Source organism: Ranitomeya variabilis, chromosome 5, assembly GCF_051348905.1.
Source record: "Ranitomeya variabilis isolate aRanVar5 chromosome 5, aRanVar5.hap1, whole genome shotgun sequence".
Lineage (NCBI taxonomy): Eukaryota > Metazoa > Chordata > Amphibia > Anura > Dendrobatidae > Ranitomeya > Ranitomeya variabilis.
Genome location: NC_135236.1, coordinates 491,948,784 through 491,965,863, shown reverse-complemented (window position 1 = coordinate 491,965,863; position 17,080 = coordinate 491,948,784). Strand labels below are relative to the sequence as shown.

Below are 17,080 nucleotides of genomic sequence, written 5' to 3'. Positions count from 1 at the left end.
ATGTTATAACAAATCCTAGAATTCAGTTAGAAATTCTGCAATTTGCATTAGAGATAAGCAGCTGCAAAGCTGGCTGCAGGTACACTACCGTTCAAAAGTTTAGGGTCACTTAGAAATGTCCTTTCCATTTTTTAAAGAAAAGCACAGTTTTTTTCCAATGAAGCTAACATTAAATGATTCAGAAATACACTCTATACATTATTAATGTGGTAAATGACCTGCAAACATTTGGTTTGTAATGCAATATCTTCATAGGGGTTTAGAGGCCCATTTCCAACCCATTTCCAACAACCATCACTCCAGTGTTCTTATGGTACTTCGTATTTGCTAACTGTGTTAGAAGGCTAATGGATGGTTAGAATACCCTTGAAAACCCTTGTAAAAGTATGTTAGCACAGCTGAAAACAGTTTGGCTGATTAGAGAAGCTATAAACCTGACCTTCCTTTGAGCTAGTTGAGAATCTGGAGCATTATATTTATTGGTTCCATTAAACTCTCAAAATGGCCAGAAAAAAAGAACTTTCATGTGAAACTTGACAGTCTATTCTTGTTCTTAGAAATGAAGGCTATTCCATGCGAGAAATTTCCAAGAAACTGAAGATTTCCTCCAACAGTGTGTACTCCTCCCTTCAGAGGAGAGCGCAAACAGGCTCTAACCAGAGTAGAAAGAGAAGTGGAAGGCCCCGCTGCACAACTGAACAACAAGACAAGTACATTAGAGTCTGTAGTTTGAGAAATCGATGCCTCACAGGTCCTCAACTGGCAGCTTCATTAAATAGTACAGGCAAAATGCTAGTGTCAACGTCTACAGTGAAGAGGCGACTCTGGGATGCTGGCCTTCAGGGCAGAGTGGTAAAGAAAAAGCCATATCTGAGACTGGCTAATAAAAGGAAAATATTAATATGGGCAAAAGAACACAGATATTGGACAGAGGAAGATTGGAAAAGAGTGTTATGGACAGACGAATCCAAGTTTGAGGTGTTTGGATCACACAAAAGAACATTTGTGAGACGCAAAACAACTGAAAAGATGCTGGCAGAGTGCCTGACGCCATCTGTCAAGCATGGTGGAGGTAATGTGATGGTCTGGGGTTGCTTTGGTGCTGGTAAAGTGGGAGATTTGTACAAGGTAAAAGGGATATTGAATAAGGAAGGCTATCACTCCATTTTGCATCGCCATGCCAAACCCTGTGGACAGCGCTTGATTGGAGCCAATTTCGACCTACAACAGGACAATGACTCAACGCACACCTCCAAATTATGCAAGAACTATTTAGGGAAGAAACAGGCAGCTGGTATTCTATGTGTAATGGAGTGGCCAGCGCAGTCACCAGATCTCAACCCCATTGAGCTGTGGTGGGAGCAGCTTGACCGTATGGTACGCAAAAAGTGCCCATCAAGCCAAACCAACTTGTGGGAGGGGCTTCTGGAAGCACGGGGTGAAATTTCTCCAGATTACCTCAGCAAATTAACTACTAGAATGCCAAAGGTCTGCAATGCTGTAATGGCTGCAAAGGGAGCATTCTTTGACGAAAGCAAAGTTTGAAGGAGAAAATTATTATTTCAAATAAAAATCTTTTTTTCGAACCTTGTCAATGTCTGGACTAGATTTTATATTCATTTGACAACTCATTTGATTAATAAAAGTGTGAGTTTTCATGGAAAACACAAAATTGTCTGGGCAACCCTAAAATTTTGAACGGTAGTGTACATTAATCAAAGTAAGAATGTAAGACTAGTGAAGCATGCATACATAGCCCAACAAGATGTTGGGGAATGAGTTTTACCTTCATCAGGCTCCTCCCGGAAATCCTCAGAAAAGTTTTGTTTGTCTTGTAACATAACTTCCACCCTCTTCTCTATGGGCGTTAGCTCAATGAGGTTGGCTTTTTGTTCTTTGTTTTCCATTATCTTCTTGTTGTGATCTATTTTTTTCTTTGTCTGTTTTTTAAGGTTATTCCAAGCTCTTTTAATATCGTCAATTGACCTTTTTTTGCCCCCCACAGCACTTAGCTTCTCTTGGATGTCCGCCCACACTTTATCCTTATCTGCTGGGGTTGTTTGGGCTCCGAATAGTTGGGGCCCTAGTTTGGCAATGTTATCCACTAAAGTGTTCAGCTCCTCATCAGTAAGTGTTGGCTTTTCTGGAGTTCCTGGTAAAGATGGGGCAACCTCAGACATACTCCTTGATACAAATATTCTCCAGGCTATAAAACTTTGCTTTAACAGGTCATTTAACTGCTAACAAAATAACAGTATGCACATTTTTTATGCAATGCAATAGTTTTATCCATACTACCTAAAAACCGCTAAAGAGCATGTGTCTTCATTTTTCATTAAATTCAAATTAGGATTAATTTACTTTATGGGATTTTACTATTTTTTTCAATTAGTTGTCAAATATGAGTTTGTTTATTTTTTGGGCAAGCTAATGCAATAGACAAGTGAAGTATTTCTTGCCAAGTGGCTTGTGTTAGAGCTTGAGCTAGAGTAACAATGGCTAGTAGGCATCAATTGCAAGGAAAAAGGAAAGCATTGATTTTCATAGGTTGGGATTTCAGATAAGTGAAACTTGTTAGACGTCCATAATTCTGGGAAAAGCTGAAGTTTACTTGTTTGAATGGACTTGTACATTAAAGGGCTTGCTGTTGCCTGCTGTTTCCCAAATAATACAACTTGCTGCTATACTTTCATTTTGAAAACTTCTCTGATATTCTGATTTTAGATCCTCCACCTACACTTTTGTTTTGTTCTGACACAGGCAGAGAGCTTTCTCCCCCCTCTCTGTGTCAGTGACAGTATGAAGAGGACTGGCTATCTCACTCTTTTCAATAGCTAAGATGGTCCTTTTTTCCATCACAGCAGATCCATGGATAGAGAAGAGTGCTGATTTGAAATGAGCCAGCCTGCTTCTTTCACATCACTGGTAATGTGCTGACACAAGGAGGTCGAGGCAGCAAAGGTGGAAGCAGAGGTACTGAGACCAGTAGAAGGGGAATTAAATCAGAATCTCAGGACAGTCTTTGAATAAAAGTATATTAATATGTTTATTCAATTTTATATAGGCAGCTTCCACAATAACTTTTATTCCTTCTTTTTTTACCCCTCGAAGAAAGTGAAATTTTGTGGATCACAATGTAAGTTGTATCACAGTGAAAACTTCTGAAGAAAATGTTTTACTTTTATATTCATTGATAATGTACAAGGGCACTAAGTTGAAATAATTTGAATTCCGATATGTTCCTAAAGTGAATCTGTCTGTTGGATCAATCCTCCTAAGCTGTCTATATGGGCATGCAAGTCATAGGAAGCTGAATAAAATTATACCTTAATATATGCCATCCAATGTATTATTCCAGAGAAATGCATGTTAAGATCTGTGGACCAATCATACATCTGCCTCCGGAACTTATTTTGAATGAAAGTGGACGCAACCATTGTGAGACATATAATGACTGACAGTCTGCTCTCCTGATCTCACTGCAGAGCTGTATGTGTTTATAATTGACACAGTACAGCAAAGTTGAGCTTAGTCTCATTACAAACACATCTGCAGTTGTAGCTTTCCTCTGCACTGCTGCACAACTGAGCCTCATTACAACTAATACATTTTTAGATTCCATCTCACAGGCATCCTGTGTGAAGGGAAGAGCAGTACAGCTGAGTTGACAGTGCTATGAGAGGAAAGCTGCAAGTAGACATGTGTTTGTAATGATACAAAGCTCAGGTTTGTTGTACTGTATTAGTTATAATCAAACACAGCTCTGCAGTAAGATCATGAGAGCAGACTGTCAGTTATTACATGTCTCACACTGGTATTACGCCCCCTTTTATTTTAAATAAGACTGCATGATTTGCGACGGCTAGACAGCCTGAATACATGTGGGGGTTGCCTCGCTTATCACTATTCGTAACAGCTCATTTACATATTAAGAAAAATATGGATTTGTCTGTAATACGACTTTGGATCACAGATATCAAGGTGTCACTTTATTATTATGACCTGATAGCCCATATAGACAGCTTAAAAGGGCTAATGATTCTGACAGATTCATGTTAAAATCATTCCAGTGCATGGTAATTGGGATGACTACATTTAGAAACGTAAGGGAATGTGTTTAATCCACAGTAGCTCAATGAGAATACAGTTTTCAATAATATTATGGGACATAATTTAAAAAGACAGCTTCAAGCTGGGAGAGTATAGCAACTACTATATAAAACAAATTCCACTATACGAGGTGGATACCTTAAACACATTCATTAGTATAAACACCAATTGAAAACACACATGGCAAAAAGTTAGTTTTACTGTTTGTTTTACCTCCAGATATATCATTTTGTAGATCTTCTTCAATGTCAGGGGTTCCTTCCAGTTCCTCAAGCTGTATCATAGCCTCCACACGTTTCTCCAAAACAGACAGATCCTTTGTAGGCTCAGGCACTACTGTATTCTCCACATTACTTTCTTTTTTGCTTTGCAACAATTTATTCTTGGTTTGTTTTTTGAGAGCGTTCCACCTTTTTTTCAAGTCTGCAATGGACCTGTTTTTGCCACCCTTGGCGTTGACCTTGGCTTGGATGTCTGCCCATATTTTACTCTTCTCTGCTTTGGTGGTTTTTGCAGACAATGCACCACATATATTTGGCCCATTCTTAGACACACAATCCACTAACAAATCCAACTCCTGATTTGTAAATTCTGGCTTCTCCTGCTTCTCATCTCCTCCTGGTAAAGAGGCACCAACCGCAGAAATACTGTTTTTAGGGTAAAGCCTTGGGCCTGCAATTGGGTCTGACTTCGTGCATTAGTTTTTTTTTACTTTGGAGTTACACACCAAACGCAATTAATCTATGCAAGCATCAAACCAGGCACTTACACTAGTTTCATATTTTTGGATGAATAATATTATGCAGTTTAGAAAATCATGTAAGCGAAAGTGACTATTTGATCCATAAGCAAGAAGTGTATAATGATCAGAGATGACTAAAGAATAAAAGATGCTTTTCACAGCATGCTTGCAATCACTGGCAGTGTTGCTTTTCCAACTCACTTGCATTTAATTTTCTTGCAGTCTATTCAATGTACTTACCTGACATAGGATGGATATAATAATATAAATGTGTCACCCAATGTAAGAACATTCCAATTAATGCCCATATTAAAACCCAAGACAGTGCTGGACTATGCTTAAAGTTAAAATAATATTAATCTGTTTGGAACCATGTATAGTAGGCATGTAGGGATATATCCATGGGGATACTCTTTTGTTATTAATTTTTGTTTGTTTTGTGGACTATAAACTACATAGATAATGCAACTGTTGTATACTCACCCCCTTCAAAACAGTACTCAATGACATAGCCATCCAAACCTGCAGCACCAATGTGGTCTGGGGGACGCCACTTCATCGTCACTGTGTTGTCAGTTACTCCATCTAGTGTTAACATGGTTGGAGCACTTGTGACAGCTAGAAGGAAACAAAAAAAGAATAGATTAAGACAGTCTAATATATTTAAAAACATTATGCTGTCGAGCTGTCAGAGACTCATATATCTGCCTAGTAAGCTAGTAAGCAGTAACCCTATTCTCCAGTTTTAGCATAAACCGTAATTTCAATTAATACTTATGACATCAATATACCTAATTTGGACGTGTCTGTGTACAATGAGTCATCCACAGTTGGGCGTAACCATGGATACCTAAGGAGAGGAGCTTCCCTTGGTGGCAATTTAAGGCATAAGCCTTTTTTGAATGTTAGCCTGTGAGGCAACACTGTGAGGCAAGATTGCAAAGATGGATAAAATTGAGCGCGCTGCTGCACGTAGAGAAACTGACATTTCGATGTCAGTTCTGCCAATCTAAAAATTTCAAAGACGAAATGGCACAGGACAAAACATTCCCTTCCTGCTGCAAGAGAGGGTGCATCCAATTACGTCCCATTCGTATGGATGATCAATTAGTCAAGTTGATGAAAGGAGAGCATCGGCACTCCAATAACTTTATGGCTAATATAAGGCAATACAATAGCTCGCTTGCTTTGGCATCAATGGGAGCACAAGTAGCGCCACCTCCTGGGCATGGTCCATGCTGTCTTCGAATTCATGGACAAATTTACCACAGAACTGCCCCATTGCATCCCGCTGTGGGTAGTCCTCCCAAGTTTGCCCAGATTTATATCTTGGACAGTGAAGAAGCATTAAGTACAAGAAGTCAAGCAAATAAAAAGTGCCTCCCAGCACTGCTATCATCTCTTGGAGAGAAAATGAAAGCAATTAACCCACTCACAAGAGCCTTCACTATGATGAGGGAATTTGAAATAGAGGAAGAGAGGATTGATGAATTAGAAAATCGCGATCCACTTGAAATAAGATTGTCAATTATAAATGACTACAACGATGACCAGAGGAGCTACAATACACCAAGGTGCAATGAAGTAGCTATAATTTATCAAAATGCAATGGGTGAACCCCCATTTAATAGGGACATCAGAGTTCACCTCAAAAGTGAAAACCAAACTGGTCAAATCAGCTTTCTTCACAGAAAGTGTGATGCAATGACTAGTGTTGAGCATTCCGATGCTGCAAGTATCGGGTATCGGCCGATACTTGCTGTATCGGAATTCCGATACCGGGATTCCGATACTCTTGTGGTATCGGGTATCGGGTATCGGAACAACATTAATGTTAAAATGTGTAAAATAGAGAATTAAAATAAAAAATATCGCTATACTCACCTGTCCGACGCAGCCGGGACCTCAGCGCAGGAACCGGCAGCGTTGTTTGTTTAAAATTCCCGCTTTTACATGGTTACGCGAAGTCCCGGCTTGTGATTGGTCAGGGCGGCCATGTTGCCGGGCCGCGGACCAATCACAGCAAGCCGTGACGAAAATACGTCACGGCTTGCTGTGATTGGTCCGCGTCCCGGCAACATGGCCGCCATTAACCAATCACAAGCCGTGACGTCACGGGAGGCTGGAAACGCGCTCATTTTAAAAAGGGCGCGTGTCCAGCCTCCCGTGACGTCACGGCTTGTGATTGGTTGCGTCGCGGTCAACCAATCACAAGCCGGGAGGCTGGACACGCGCCCATTTCAAAATGAGCGCGTCCAGCCTCCCGGCTTGTGATTGGTTGATCGCGGCGCAACCAATCACAAGCCGTGACGTCACGGGAGGCTGGACACGCGCCCATTTCAAAATGAGCGCGTCCAGCCTCCCGGCTTGTGATTGGTTGATCGCGGCGCAACCAATCACAAGCCGTGACGTCACGGGAGGCTGGACACGCGCCCATTTTAAAATGAGCGCGTGTCCAGCCTCCCGTGACGTCCCGGCTTGTGATTGGTCAGGGCGGCCATATTGCCGGGACGCGGACCAATCACAGCAAGCCGTGACGTAATTTCGTCACGGCTTGCTGTGATTGGTCCGCGTCCCGGCAACATGGCCGACCTGACCAATCACAAGCCGGGAATTCACGTAACCAAGTAATAGCGCGATTTTTAAACAAACAACGCTGCCGGTTCCCTCGCTGAAGTCCCGGCTGCGTCGGACAGGTGAGTATAGCGATATTTTTTATTTTAATTCTTTCTTTTACACATTTATATGGTTCCCAGGGCCTGAAGGAGAGTTTCCTCTCCTTCAGACCCTGGGAACCATCAGGGATACCGTCCGATACATGAGTCCCATTGACTTGTATTGGTATCGGGTATCGGTATCGGATTGGATTCCGATACTGTGACGGTATCGGCCGATACTTTCCGATACCGATACTTTCAAGTATCGGACGGTATCGCTCAACACTAGCAATGACATATCCACTTCTATTCCCATATGGGGACAGTGGATGGACAATAAATTTGACAACTCCAATTGCCCTAAGTGTGCAACATCAAGTAATTGGTGACATTCATCTACCATCCATACCAGTGGATCAAGATCGACAAGAAAAAAATCACCCTGTTGCAGTACTATGCATACAGGCTTGCCATTCGTGATGAGTTCAATCCCCTTTTAAATGCTGGGAAGTTGACGCAACAATTTATCGTTGACAATTACGTCAAAATTGAATCCGACAGGATCGAATATATAAAACAAAATCAAAAGGCATTACACGTCAACAGTTATGCCGGCGTTATGGATCACATCCATAATGCTGCGTTACACCAAGGGCTAAAAGCTGGGACACCAGTAATTATACCGTCCACTTTCATTGGAAGCCCAAGCGCTATGCAGCAAAATTACCAAGACGCCAGGACAATTGTCCGAAAATTCTGAAAGCCAGATCTTTTTGTTACGATGACCAGGAACCCAAAGTGGAAAGAAATTACCGAAAACGTAGAACCATGGCAAAGGCCAGAATTCAGACGAGATTTGGTTGCACGAGTATTTAAAATCAAACTCCAAGCCGTGCTTAACGAGATTTTGAAAAAAAAACATTTTTGGCCTTGTAGTTGCCTATGTGCATGTAATAGAATTTCAAAAGCGTGGACTACCACACGCTCACATGCTCTTAATCCTCGGAGAGGAAGATAAACCGAGGGACAATGAAATAATTGACGAATTGATCTCTGCTGAAATCCCAAATGAGACAGCAAATCCCAAACTGCATGAGACAGTGATGAAGCACATGGTTCATGGCCCATGTGGCGAAGATCAACCTGGTGCTTTATGCATGACAGATGGTCAATGTGCCAAAAAATTCCCAAAGGAATTTAATACAGAGATAACCCCAATATTGATGGTTATCCACAGTACCATCGACGCAATACTGGGAAAACCAGACGAGGAATGCGAGAAATCGACAATAGATGGGTAGTTCCATACAACCCTTATTTATTACTCAAGTACAATTGCCATATCAATGTTTAGATATGTGCTTCAATAAAAAGTGTTAAATATCTTTTCAAATATGTATAAAAAGGACATGACTGTGCCAATATCAAGTTTGATACATTAAACTAGAATGAACCAGCCATGTACCTAGATTCTCAGCATAGGGCATGTGGAGGGCATGTGGAGAATCAGAAAAAATAAAATGCATGATGCTTCACATACCATTAAAAGGCTTGCTGTTCACCTTGAAAACATGCAGCAAGTGTTTTCGAAGATGGTAATGTGGATATGGTTATTTCAGACTCAAAAGCCTCTACTCTGCAGGCTTATTTTGAGTTAAACAGAGTTGACGCTTCCGCCCATCAGTATTTGTACAGTGAAATCCCTGAACACTATGTCTGGGATAGAAAATCTGTACTAGAAGGATTGGAAAAACTACGGGCTCAATTTGGGAAAACAATTGCCCGAATGTATACAGTCTTTTTAACAGATGGTGAGCTGTATTATCTAAGACTCCTTTTACTTCACGTAATAGGAGCAAAGTATTATGATGACTTAAGGACTGTCAATGGAGTCGTACATGACGCGTATAAAAATGCGTACATTGATCTTCATCTTTTGGAAGAAGATTCCCAATTGGAAGATGGTATAACGGATGCAATCGCTTTCCAAATGCCCTACCAACTTCACAAATTATTTGCTCTAATTTGTGTATATGGGGAACCAGCTAAATCATTGGCATTATGGCAAAAATATAAAACCGAATTTATGGAGGATTACACCAGGCGGTATACTCCAGAAATTGCTGAGCAACTGGCTCTTCGTGATATTAATGAAGTGCTCTTAAGCAATAAAAAGTCCTGTGCTGACTACTGATTGCCAACTCCAGTAAATGTTCCAGATGAAATACTGGACCAACTAAATTGTGCTGTAATAAAGCAGGAGGCTGAGCAATTGAAAGCTATGCTTAATGAATCTCAGAAATCAGCTTTCGATGCAATTATGCAAGCAGTCAATGCTGCATCACAGCCAGACGACACTAGCTCACACTGTTTTTTTCTGGACGGCCCAGGAGGCAGAGGGAAGACATTTTTGTACAACTGCTTGCACAAGACACTACAAGCAGAAAAGAAGTCTATTTGCTCAGTAGCCTCCGCTGGATTGGCGGCTACATTACTACAAAAACGGTAGCACCTACCATTCCAAGTTTGGCCTTGGAATTACAACAAATGAGACCACAGTGTCAAAAATTAAGCCAACCTCACTTCAAGAAAAGGAGCTTAGGGAGTCATCTGTCATTATTTGGGACGAAGTAACAATGACTCCCTGTTTTAATATGAACGCTGTGGATAATTTGTTCCAAGACATATGTGGAAAAAAAAGACCATTTGGTGGAACAGTTTTAATAAACAGTGGTGACTTTCGTCAAACCCTAACAATAGTGGAAGGTGGAAAAAGAGCCCAAATTGTACAGTCCACCATTAACTACTCAAAATCCTGGAATCAGTTTTCACGGTTCCAGTTACAACAGAATATGAGAACGTCTCAGGATGAAGTTGAGTACAACTCATGGTTACTGAAACTTGGCAATGGAGAGTTGTCAAATGTATATGGTCTACCAGAAGACACAATGGAAATCCCGAATACTTTTATTGAAGAGGGTGATTTAATTACAGCTATTTTTGGCAACTCAATTGAGATTACCGATGCAGCGGTAAAAGCAATTGCCAATAAAGCAATTCTTACGCCATTGAATTATGACGTTCACGCCTTGAATGACAAAATTCTTAGTCAAGTTCAAGATGAACACTCAACATATCGCTCCATTGACACAATTGCTGAAGAGGAGGGTGTGATTCTCACAGATTACCCTGTAGAGTTTCTTAACTCTTTGAATCCCACTGGGATGCCTCCTCATGAACTAAAGCTGAAACCAGGAGCTGTAATTATGCTCCTGTGTAATTTTAACAGAAAGCGTGGCCTTTGTAATGGCACAAGGCTTTCTGTGAAAAGCTTAAAAGCAAACGTTATTCATGCCGTTGCTTTAAATGGACAGGCAAAGGGTCAGACAGTTCTTATTCCAAGAATTGACCTGATTTCCAAAGATAAAAACTTGCCAGTCCAGATGCCACAGTGTCAGTTTCCTGTCATGTTGGCTTTTGCAATGACCATCAATAAATCTCAGGGACAGTCCTTGGATATTGTAGGAATTTATTTGCCTCTCCCAGTGTTTCCACATGGGTAGTTATATGTGGCTTTCTCCAGGTGAAGGAAAAGCCAACAAAAAATATTTGAGACACAGAAACAGGGTAAACTTATTCCTAACATTGACAAATGGTTTACTGTCAACTGTGTGTACAAAGAAGTCTTTTATTAAGCTTTTTAACAATTGTAAAAGCCAAAAAATTGTGTACACAAAAGCGGGACTAAAGGTACCTTCACACTGAACAACTTAACAACGATAACGATAGCGATCCATGACGTTGCAGCATCCTGGATAGCGATATTGTTGTGTTTGACACGCAGCAGCGATCAGGATCCTGCTGTGACATCGTTGGTCGGAGCTAGAAGGCCAGCACCTTATTTCGTCGCTGGCTCACCCGCTGACATCGCTGAGTCGGCGTGTGTGACGCCGATTCAGCGATGTCTTCACTGGTAACCAGGGTAAACATCGGGTTACTAAGCACAGGGCCGCGCTTAGTAACCCGATATTTACCCTGGTTACCATTGTAAATGTAAAAAAACCCAAACACTACATACTTACATACCGGTGTCTGTCGCGTCCCCCGGCGTCTGCTTCCCTGCAGTGTGTCAGCGCCGGCCGGCCATAAAGCAGAGCACAGCGGTGACGTCACCGCTCTGCTTTACGGCCGGCGCTTACACAGTGCAGGGAAGCGGACGCCGGGGGACGCGACAGACACCGGAATGTAAGTATGTAGTGTTTTTTTTTTTTTACATTTACACTGGTAACCAGGGTAAACATCGGGTTACTAAGCATGGCCCTGCGCTTAGTAACCCGATGTTTACCCTGGTTACCCGGGGACTTCGGCATCGTTGGTCGCTGGAGAGCTGTCTGTGTGACAGCTCTCCAGCGACCACACAATGACGAAACAGCGACGCTGCAGTGATCGGCATCGCTGTCTATATCGCTGCAGCGTCGCTTAATGTGATGGTACCTTAACTCCTAGCCGTGGTCTACGGACCAAACATTGGGCATGGGAAGGGCCTTGGGGGCAGATCCCAAGTGCGCTCAACCATGTGAACTGGCTTGCACTCTGGAACATTGAGGAATAGCGCTATTGGATAGCTCTACCCGTTCATTTCCTTTAGGAATAGGGCTATGGGATAGCTCTACCAGTTCACTTTCTTCATTGATAGCGCTATCGGATAGCTCTACCCGAACAGTATTAAATAAAGCCAGCTGGGTAAGTAATCCAAAAAAGAGATATGCAACAGCTATAGCGGTTGGATACTAATAAAACTTAGCTTTTAATAAATCAACAATAAAAAATAGACTAATGATAACTTACTAACAAAAGAGGAAAAGGGGGGAAAACAAGGGACCAGTGGTAAATTGTGCCCTAAGCCCAACACAGGATAGGAAGACTAATAAACATAAACACACAATGTTTAAAAATTGACTGCACTGTTAGTCTGAAGGTCATGTGACCAGCCATGGCCAAGAAGGTTACAACAAATCCTAAAAGCGGGGAGGTTTTGCTGTATATACATACACCTCAATAGCCTATTTCTGCAATAATATGGTGTGCCCTATGAAACTAATTAGGGTCACTGAATCACCATGTATACTAAGCAGAAAAGGGATATAGGTTTAGTCACTGTTATTGTGTTTATTACAGAGACAATACACACCACCAACGTTTTTTTAGATACAACAAAATAGTGCCAGTCAATAAATGTTAGCAGCACGTCACTGCAGCTTCAATATGCAAAGAAAAAACAACAGCGCATGATACCCTAAACCACATACATAAAGGAACCCCTGCTTCCTCATTTAAATACTGATGAGCGTTCCAATTGTGGTTAGTGTACAGATTTTTCTCATTTATCCAAAAAGACACATACTAGAGGTGCTCCATGAAAGCACTAATATGTGAAATATGCGCCAAACAAATGCAGCCCACTGTCAGACCCTGCTACTCCCCTGATGATTCCAGTAGGATGAAACGCGTCGTGAGACGCTGTCCATTGTCACGGCTTCACCATTATCTCATCACACTGAGGGTTTCCACTATGGCAGAGCAAACTCTTCAGATGCTGGTGAGATCCACCCACGACAGTGGGCTGCATTTGTTTGGCGCATATTTCACATATTAGTGCTTTGATGGAGCACCTCTAGTATGTGTCTTTTTGGATAAATGAGAAAAATCTGTACACTAACCACAATTGGAGCGCTCATCAGTATTTAAATGAGGAAGCAGGGGTTCCTTTATGTATGTGGTTTAGGGTATCATGCGCTGTTGTGTTTCTTTGCATATTGAAGCTGCAGTGACGTGCTGCTAACATTTATTGACTGGCACTATTTTGTTGTATCTAAAAAACCGTTGGTGGTGTGTATGGTCTCTGTAATAAACACAATAACAGTGACTAAACCTATATCCCTTTTCTGCTTAGTATACATGGTGATTCAGTGACCCTAATTAGTTTCATAGGGCACCATATTATTGCAGAAATAGGCTATTGAGGTGTATGTATATACAGCAAAACCTCCCCGCTTTTAGGATTTGTTGTAACCTTCTTGGCCACAGCTGGTCACATGACCTTCAGACTAAAGGTACCTTCACACTAAACGATATCGCTAGCAATCCGTGACGTTGCAGCGTCCTGGATAGCGATATCATTGTGTTTGACACGCAGCAGCGATCAGGATCCTGCTGTGATATCGCTGGTCGTTGATTAAAGTTCAGAACTTTATTTGGTTGTCAGATCGCCGTGTATCGTTGTGTTTGACAGCAAAAGCAACGATACCAGCGATGTTTTACAATGGTAACCAGGGTAAATATCGGGTTACTAAGCGCAGGGCCGCGCTTAGTAACCCGATGTTTACCCTGGTTACCAGTGTAAAATGTAAAAATACAAACAGTACATACTCACCTTCGCGTCCCCCGCCGTCCACTTCCTGCACTGACTGAGCGCTGGCCGTGAAAAAGCACAGCACAGCGGTGACGTCACCGCTCTGCTGTTAGGGCCGGCACTCAGTCAGTGCAGGAAGCGGACGCCGGGGGACGCGAAGGTGAGTATGTAGTGTTTGTTTTTTTACATTTTACACTGGTAACCAGGGTAAACATCGGGTTACTAAGCACGGCCCTGCGCTTAGCAACCCGATGTTTACCCTGGTTACCCAGGGACCTCGGCATCGTTGGTCGCTGGAGAGCGGTCTGTGTGACAGCTCTCCAGCGACCAAACAGCGACGCTGCAGCGATCGGCATCGTTGTCTGTATCGCTGCAGCGTCGCTTAGTGTGACGGTACCTTAACAGTGCAGTCAATTTTTAAACATTGTGTGTTTATGTTTATTAGTCTTCCTATCCTGTGTTGGGCTTAGGGCACAATTTACCACTGGTCCCTTGCTTTCCCCCTTTTCTTCTTTTGTTAGCAAGTTATCATTAGTCTATTTTTTATTGTTGATTTATTAAAGGCTAAGTTTTATTAGTATCCAACCGCTATACCCGAACAGTATTAACTATAGATCTTTTTCATGCACAAGGTAGGAGTGGCAGGAGAGGTACACCAGGTATTTATGTTTGCTATTAGTCTGCACATACGCCAGTCTGGTGCGTGGGTACATAAACATAAAACCATCATAGAAAGAAAGCAAACATAATTTACACAGTTTGTAAAATATTTTTTTTGTTATATCCTGGTTTAGATTATAATATTTTAATGCCAACCTGTATGGTTTTGCTCACATCGGCTCTCTTAGTAGACTACTTCACAGATTCCAACATGTTCATTGAAAAAAATAGAGCACAATGCTGTGCTATTTTTTCCAGTAAAATAATAGACACCATTAACGAGATCTGATGGACCCTACTGGAGTCCATCATGCAATGAATTCAGCCCTACAGTTATTCTTGTTAAGCTTAGTTATGATAGAACAGAACAGTGGAATTGACCAGGTGTTATCCTGCAGCCTAACCTTGTGTAGCCTTGAAAAAGTGATTCTAATTCACTGGGGTCTTCTCATCAGAGGATATGCCACAAAGGTATAGTGGATGGAGATCTCATTCATGAATTGTGAGTCTGTTTCGAAAATGTGTCCACAATGTATGGTATTGTCATTGGAGAAGGGGGTCAAGATTCCCACATAAATGATTATAAATTCTGATCAACTCTCCGCTAACAGTGTGTGAGGGGGTGCTTGTCAGGACCCTGTTCTTGAAATACATGCGGGTCCTATTGCAATGATATACCATTAGAAGTGAGTGGATCTTTTGCAATTCAAATTTGCTGGCGTTCCCAAATTTTCCCCCAAAAAAATTGTTTGTGAAAAATTAATTCAATCTCAATGGTAGAAAGCTTGTAATTGATTGGAAAATACACATGGGGTAGATGAGAGAAAGAAAGAAGCTCAATGACCCTAAGAGCTTACATTTTACAGGCGAGAGCGAGGACCCTGCTAGCTATAAGAGCTTACAGGCAAGATAGAGAGAGCGCACACTCCTGACCATAAGAGACTACACATTACAGAAAAAAGAAAGAGAGAAAGGACCCTGCTGACCATAAGAGCTTACACTCTACATACAAGAGAGAGAGAGGACTCTGCTGACCGTACGGGCTTACACTATACAGGCAAGAGAGTGAGAGAGGACCCCGTTGAACATAAGGGTTTACACTCTACAGATGAGAAAACACCCCACTGACCATAAGGGGTTACACATTACAGACAAAAAGAAAGAGAGAGAAAGGACCCTGCTGAACATAACAGCTTACACTCTACATACAAGAGAGAGAGAGAGGACCCTGCTGACCATAAGGGCTTAAACTCTACGGACGAGAGACAGAGGACCCCGCTGACTATAAGGGCTTACACTAAACAGACGAGAGAGAGGACCCCGCTGGCCATAAGGGCTTACACTCTGCAGACGAGAGAGAGAGGACCCCACTGACCATGAGGGCTTACACTCTATAGGTAAGAGAGAGAGGACCCCGCTGACCATAAGGGCTTACACTCTACAGACGAGAGAGAGGACCCCACTGACCATAAGGGCTTACACTTTACAGACGAGAGAGAGGACCCTGCTGACCATAAGGGCTTACACTCTGCAGACGAGAGAGAGAGGACCCCGCTGACCATAAGGGCTTACACTCTACAGACAAGAGAGAGAGGACCCCGCTGACCATAAGGGCTTACACTCTATAGGTAAGAGAGAGAGGACCCCGCTGACCATAAGGGCTTACACTCTACAGACGAGAGAGAGGACCCCACTGACCATAAGGGCTTACACTCTACAGACGAGAGAGAGAGGACCCCGCTGACCATAAGGGCTTACACTCTATAGGTAAGAGAGAGGACCCCGCTGACCATAAGGGCTTACACTCTGCAGACGAGAGAGAGGACCTCACTGACCATAAGGGCTTACACTCTACAGACGAGAGAGAGAGGACCCCGCTGACCATAAGAGCTTACACTCTACAGACAAGAGAGAGAGGACACCGCTGACCATAAGGGCTTACACTCTATAGGTAAGAGAGAGAGGACCCCGCTGACCATAAGGGCTTACACTCTACAGATGAGAGAGAGGACCCCACTGACCATAAGGGCTTACACTCTACAGACGAGAGAGAGAGGACCCCGCTGGTCATAAGGGCTTACACTCTACAGACAAGAGAGAGAGGACCCCGCTAAACGTAAGGGCATATACACTACAGAAGAGAGACCATGCTGACCATAATGGCTTACACTATACAGGCAAGAGAGTGAGAGAGGACCCCGCTGACCATAAGGGCTTACACTCTATAGGCAAAAGAAAGAGGACCCCACTGACCATAAAAACATACGCACTACAGGCAAGAGAGATAGATAGGACCTCACTGACAATAAAGCCCCCGTCTCAGTAAGCGAGATCGCTAGCGAGATCGCTGCTGAGTCACAAGTTTTGTGACGCAACAGCGACCTCAGTAGCGATCTCGCTGTGTGTGACACGTAGCAGCGACCAGGCCCCTGCTGTGAGATCGCTGGTCGTGTCGGAATGGCCTGGACCTTTTTTTGATCGTTGAGGTCCTGCTGGGTA

The 17,080-nt window shown here is 42.6% G+C and overlaps 1 protein-coding gene across 7 annotated transcripts in view; it reads right to left on the bottom strand.

Moving 5' to 3' along the window:
• Nucleotides 1-17,080, bottom strand: part of MYBPC1 (myosin binding protein C1) — a 184,243-nt gene that overhangs the window by 57,868 nt on the left and 109,295 nt on the right. For all 7 annotated transcript variants that reach the window (XM_077265603.1, XM_077265605.1, XM_077265607.1 and 4 more), the window contains 3 exons: nucleotides 5,336-5,470; nucleotides 4,324-4,728; nucleotides 1,787-2,152 (listed from right to left, as the gene is read on the bottom strand). In XM_077265603.1, coding sequence (XP_077121718.1) covers nucleotides 1,787-2,152; nucleotides 4,324-4,728; nucleotides 5,336-5,470 — 906 coding nt within the window. The remainder of the gene's footprint in view (nucleotides 1-1,786; nucleotides 2,153-4,323; nucleotides 4,729-5,335; nucleotides 5,471-17,080) is intronic.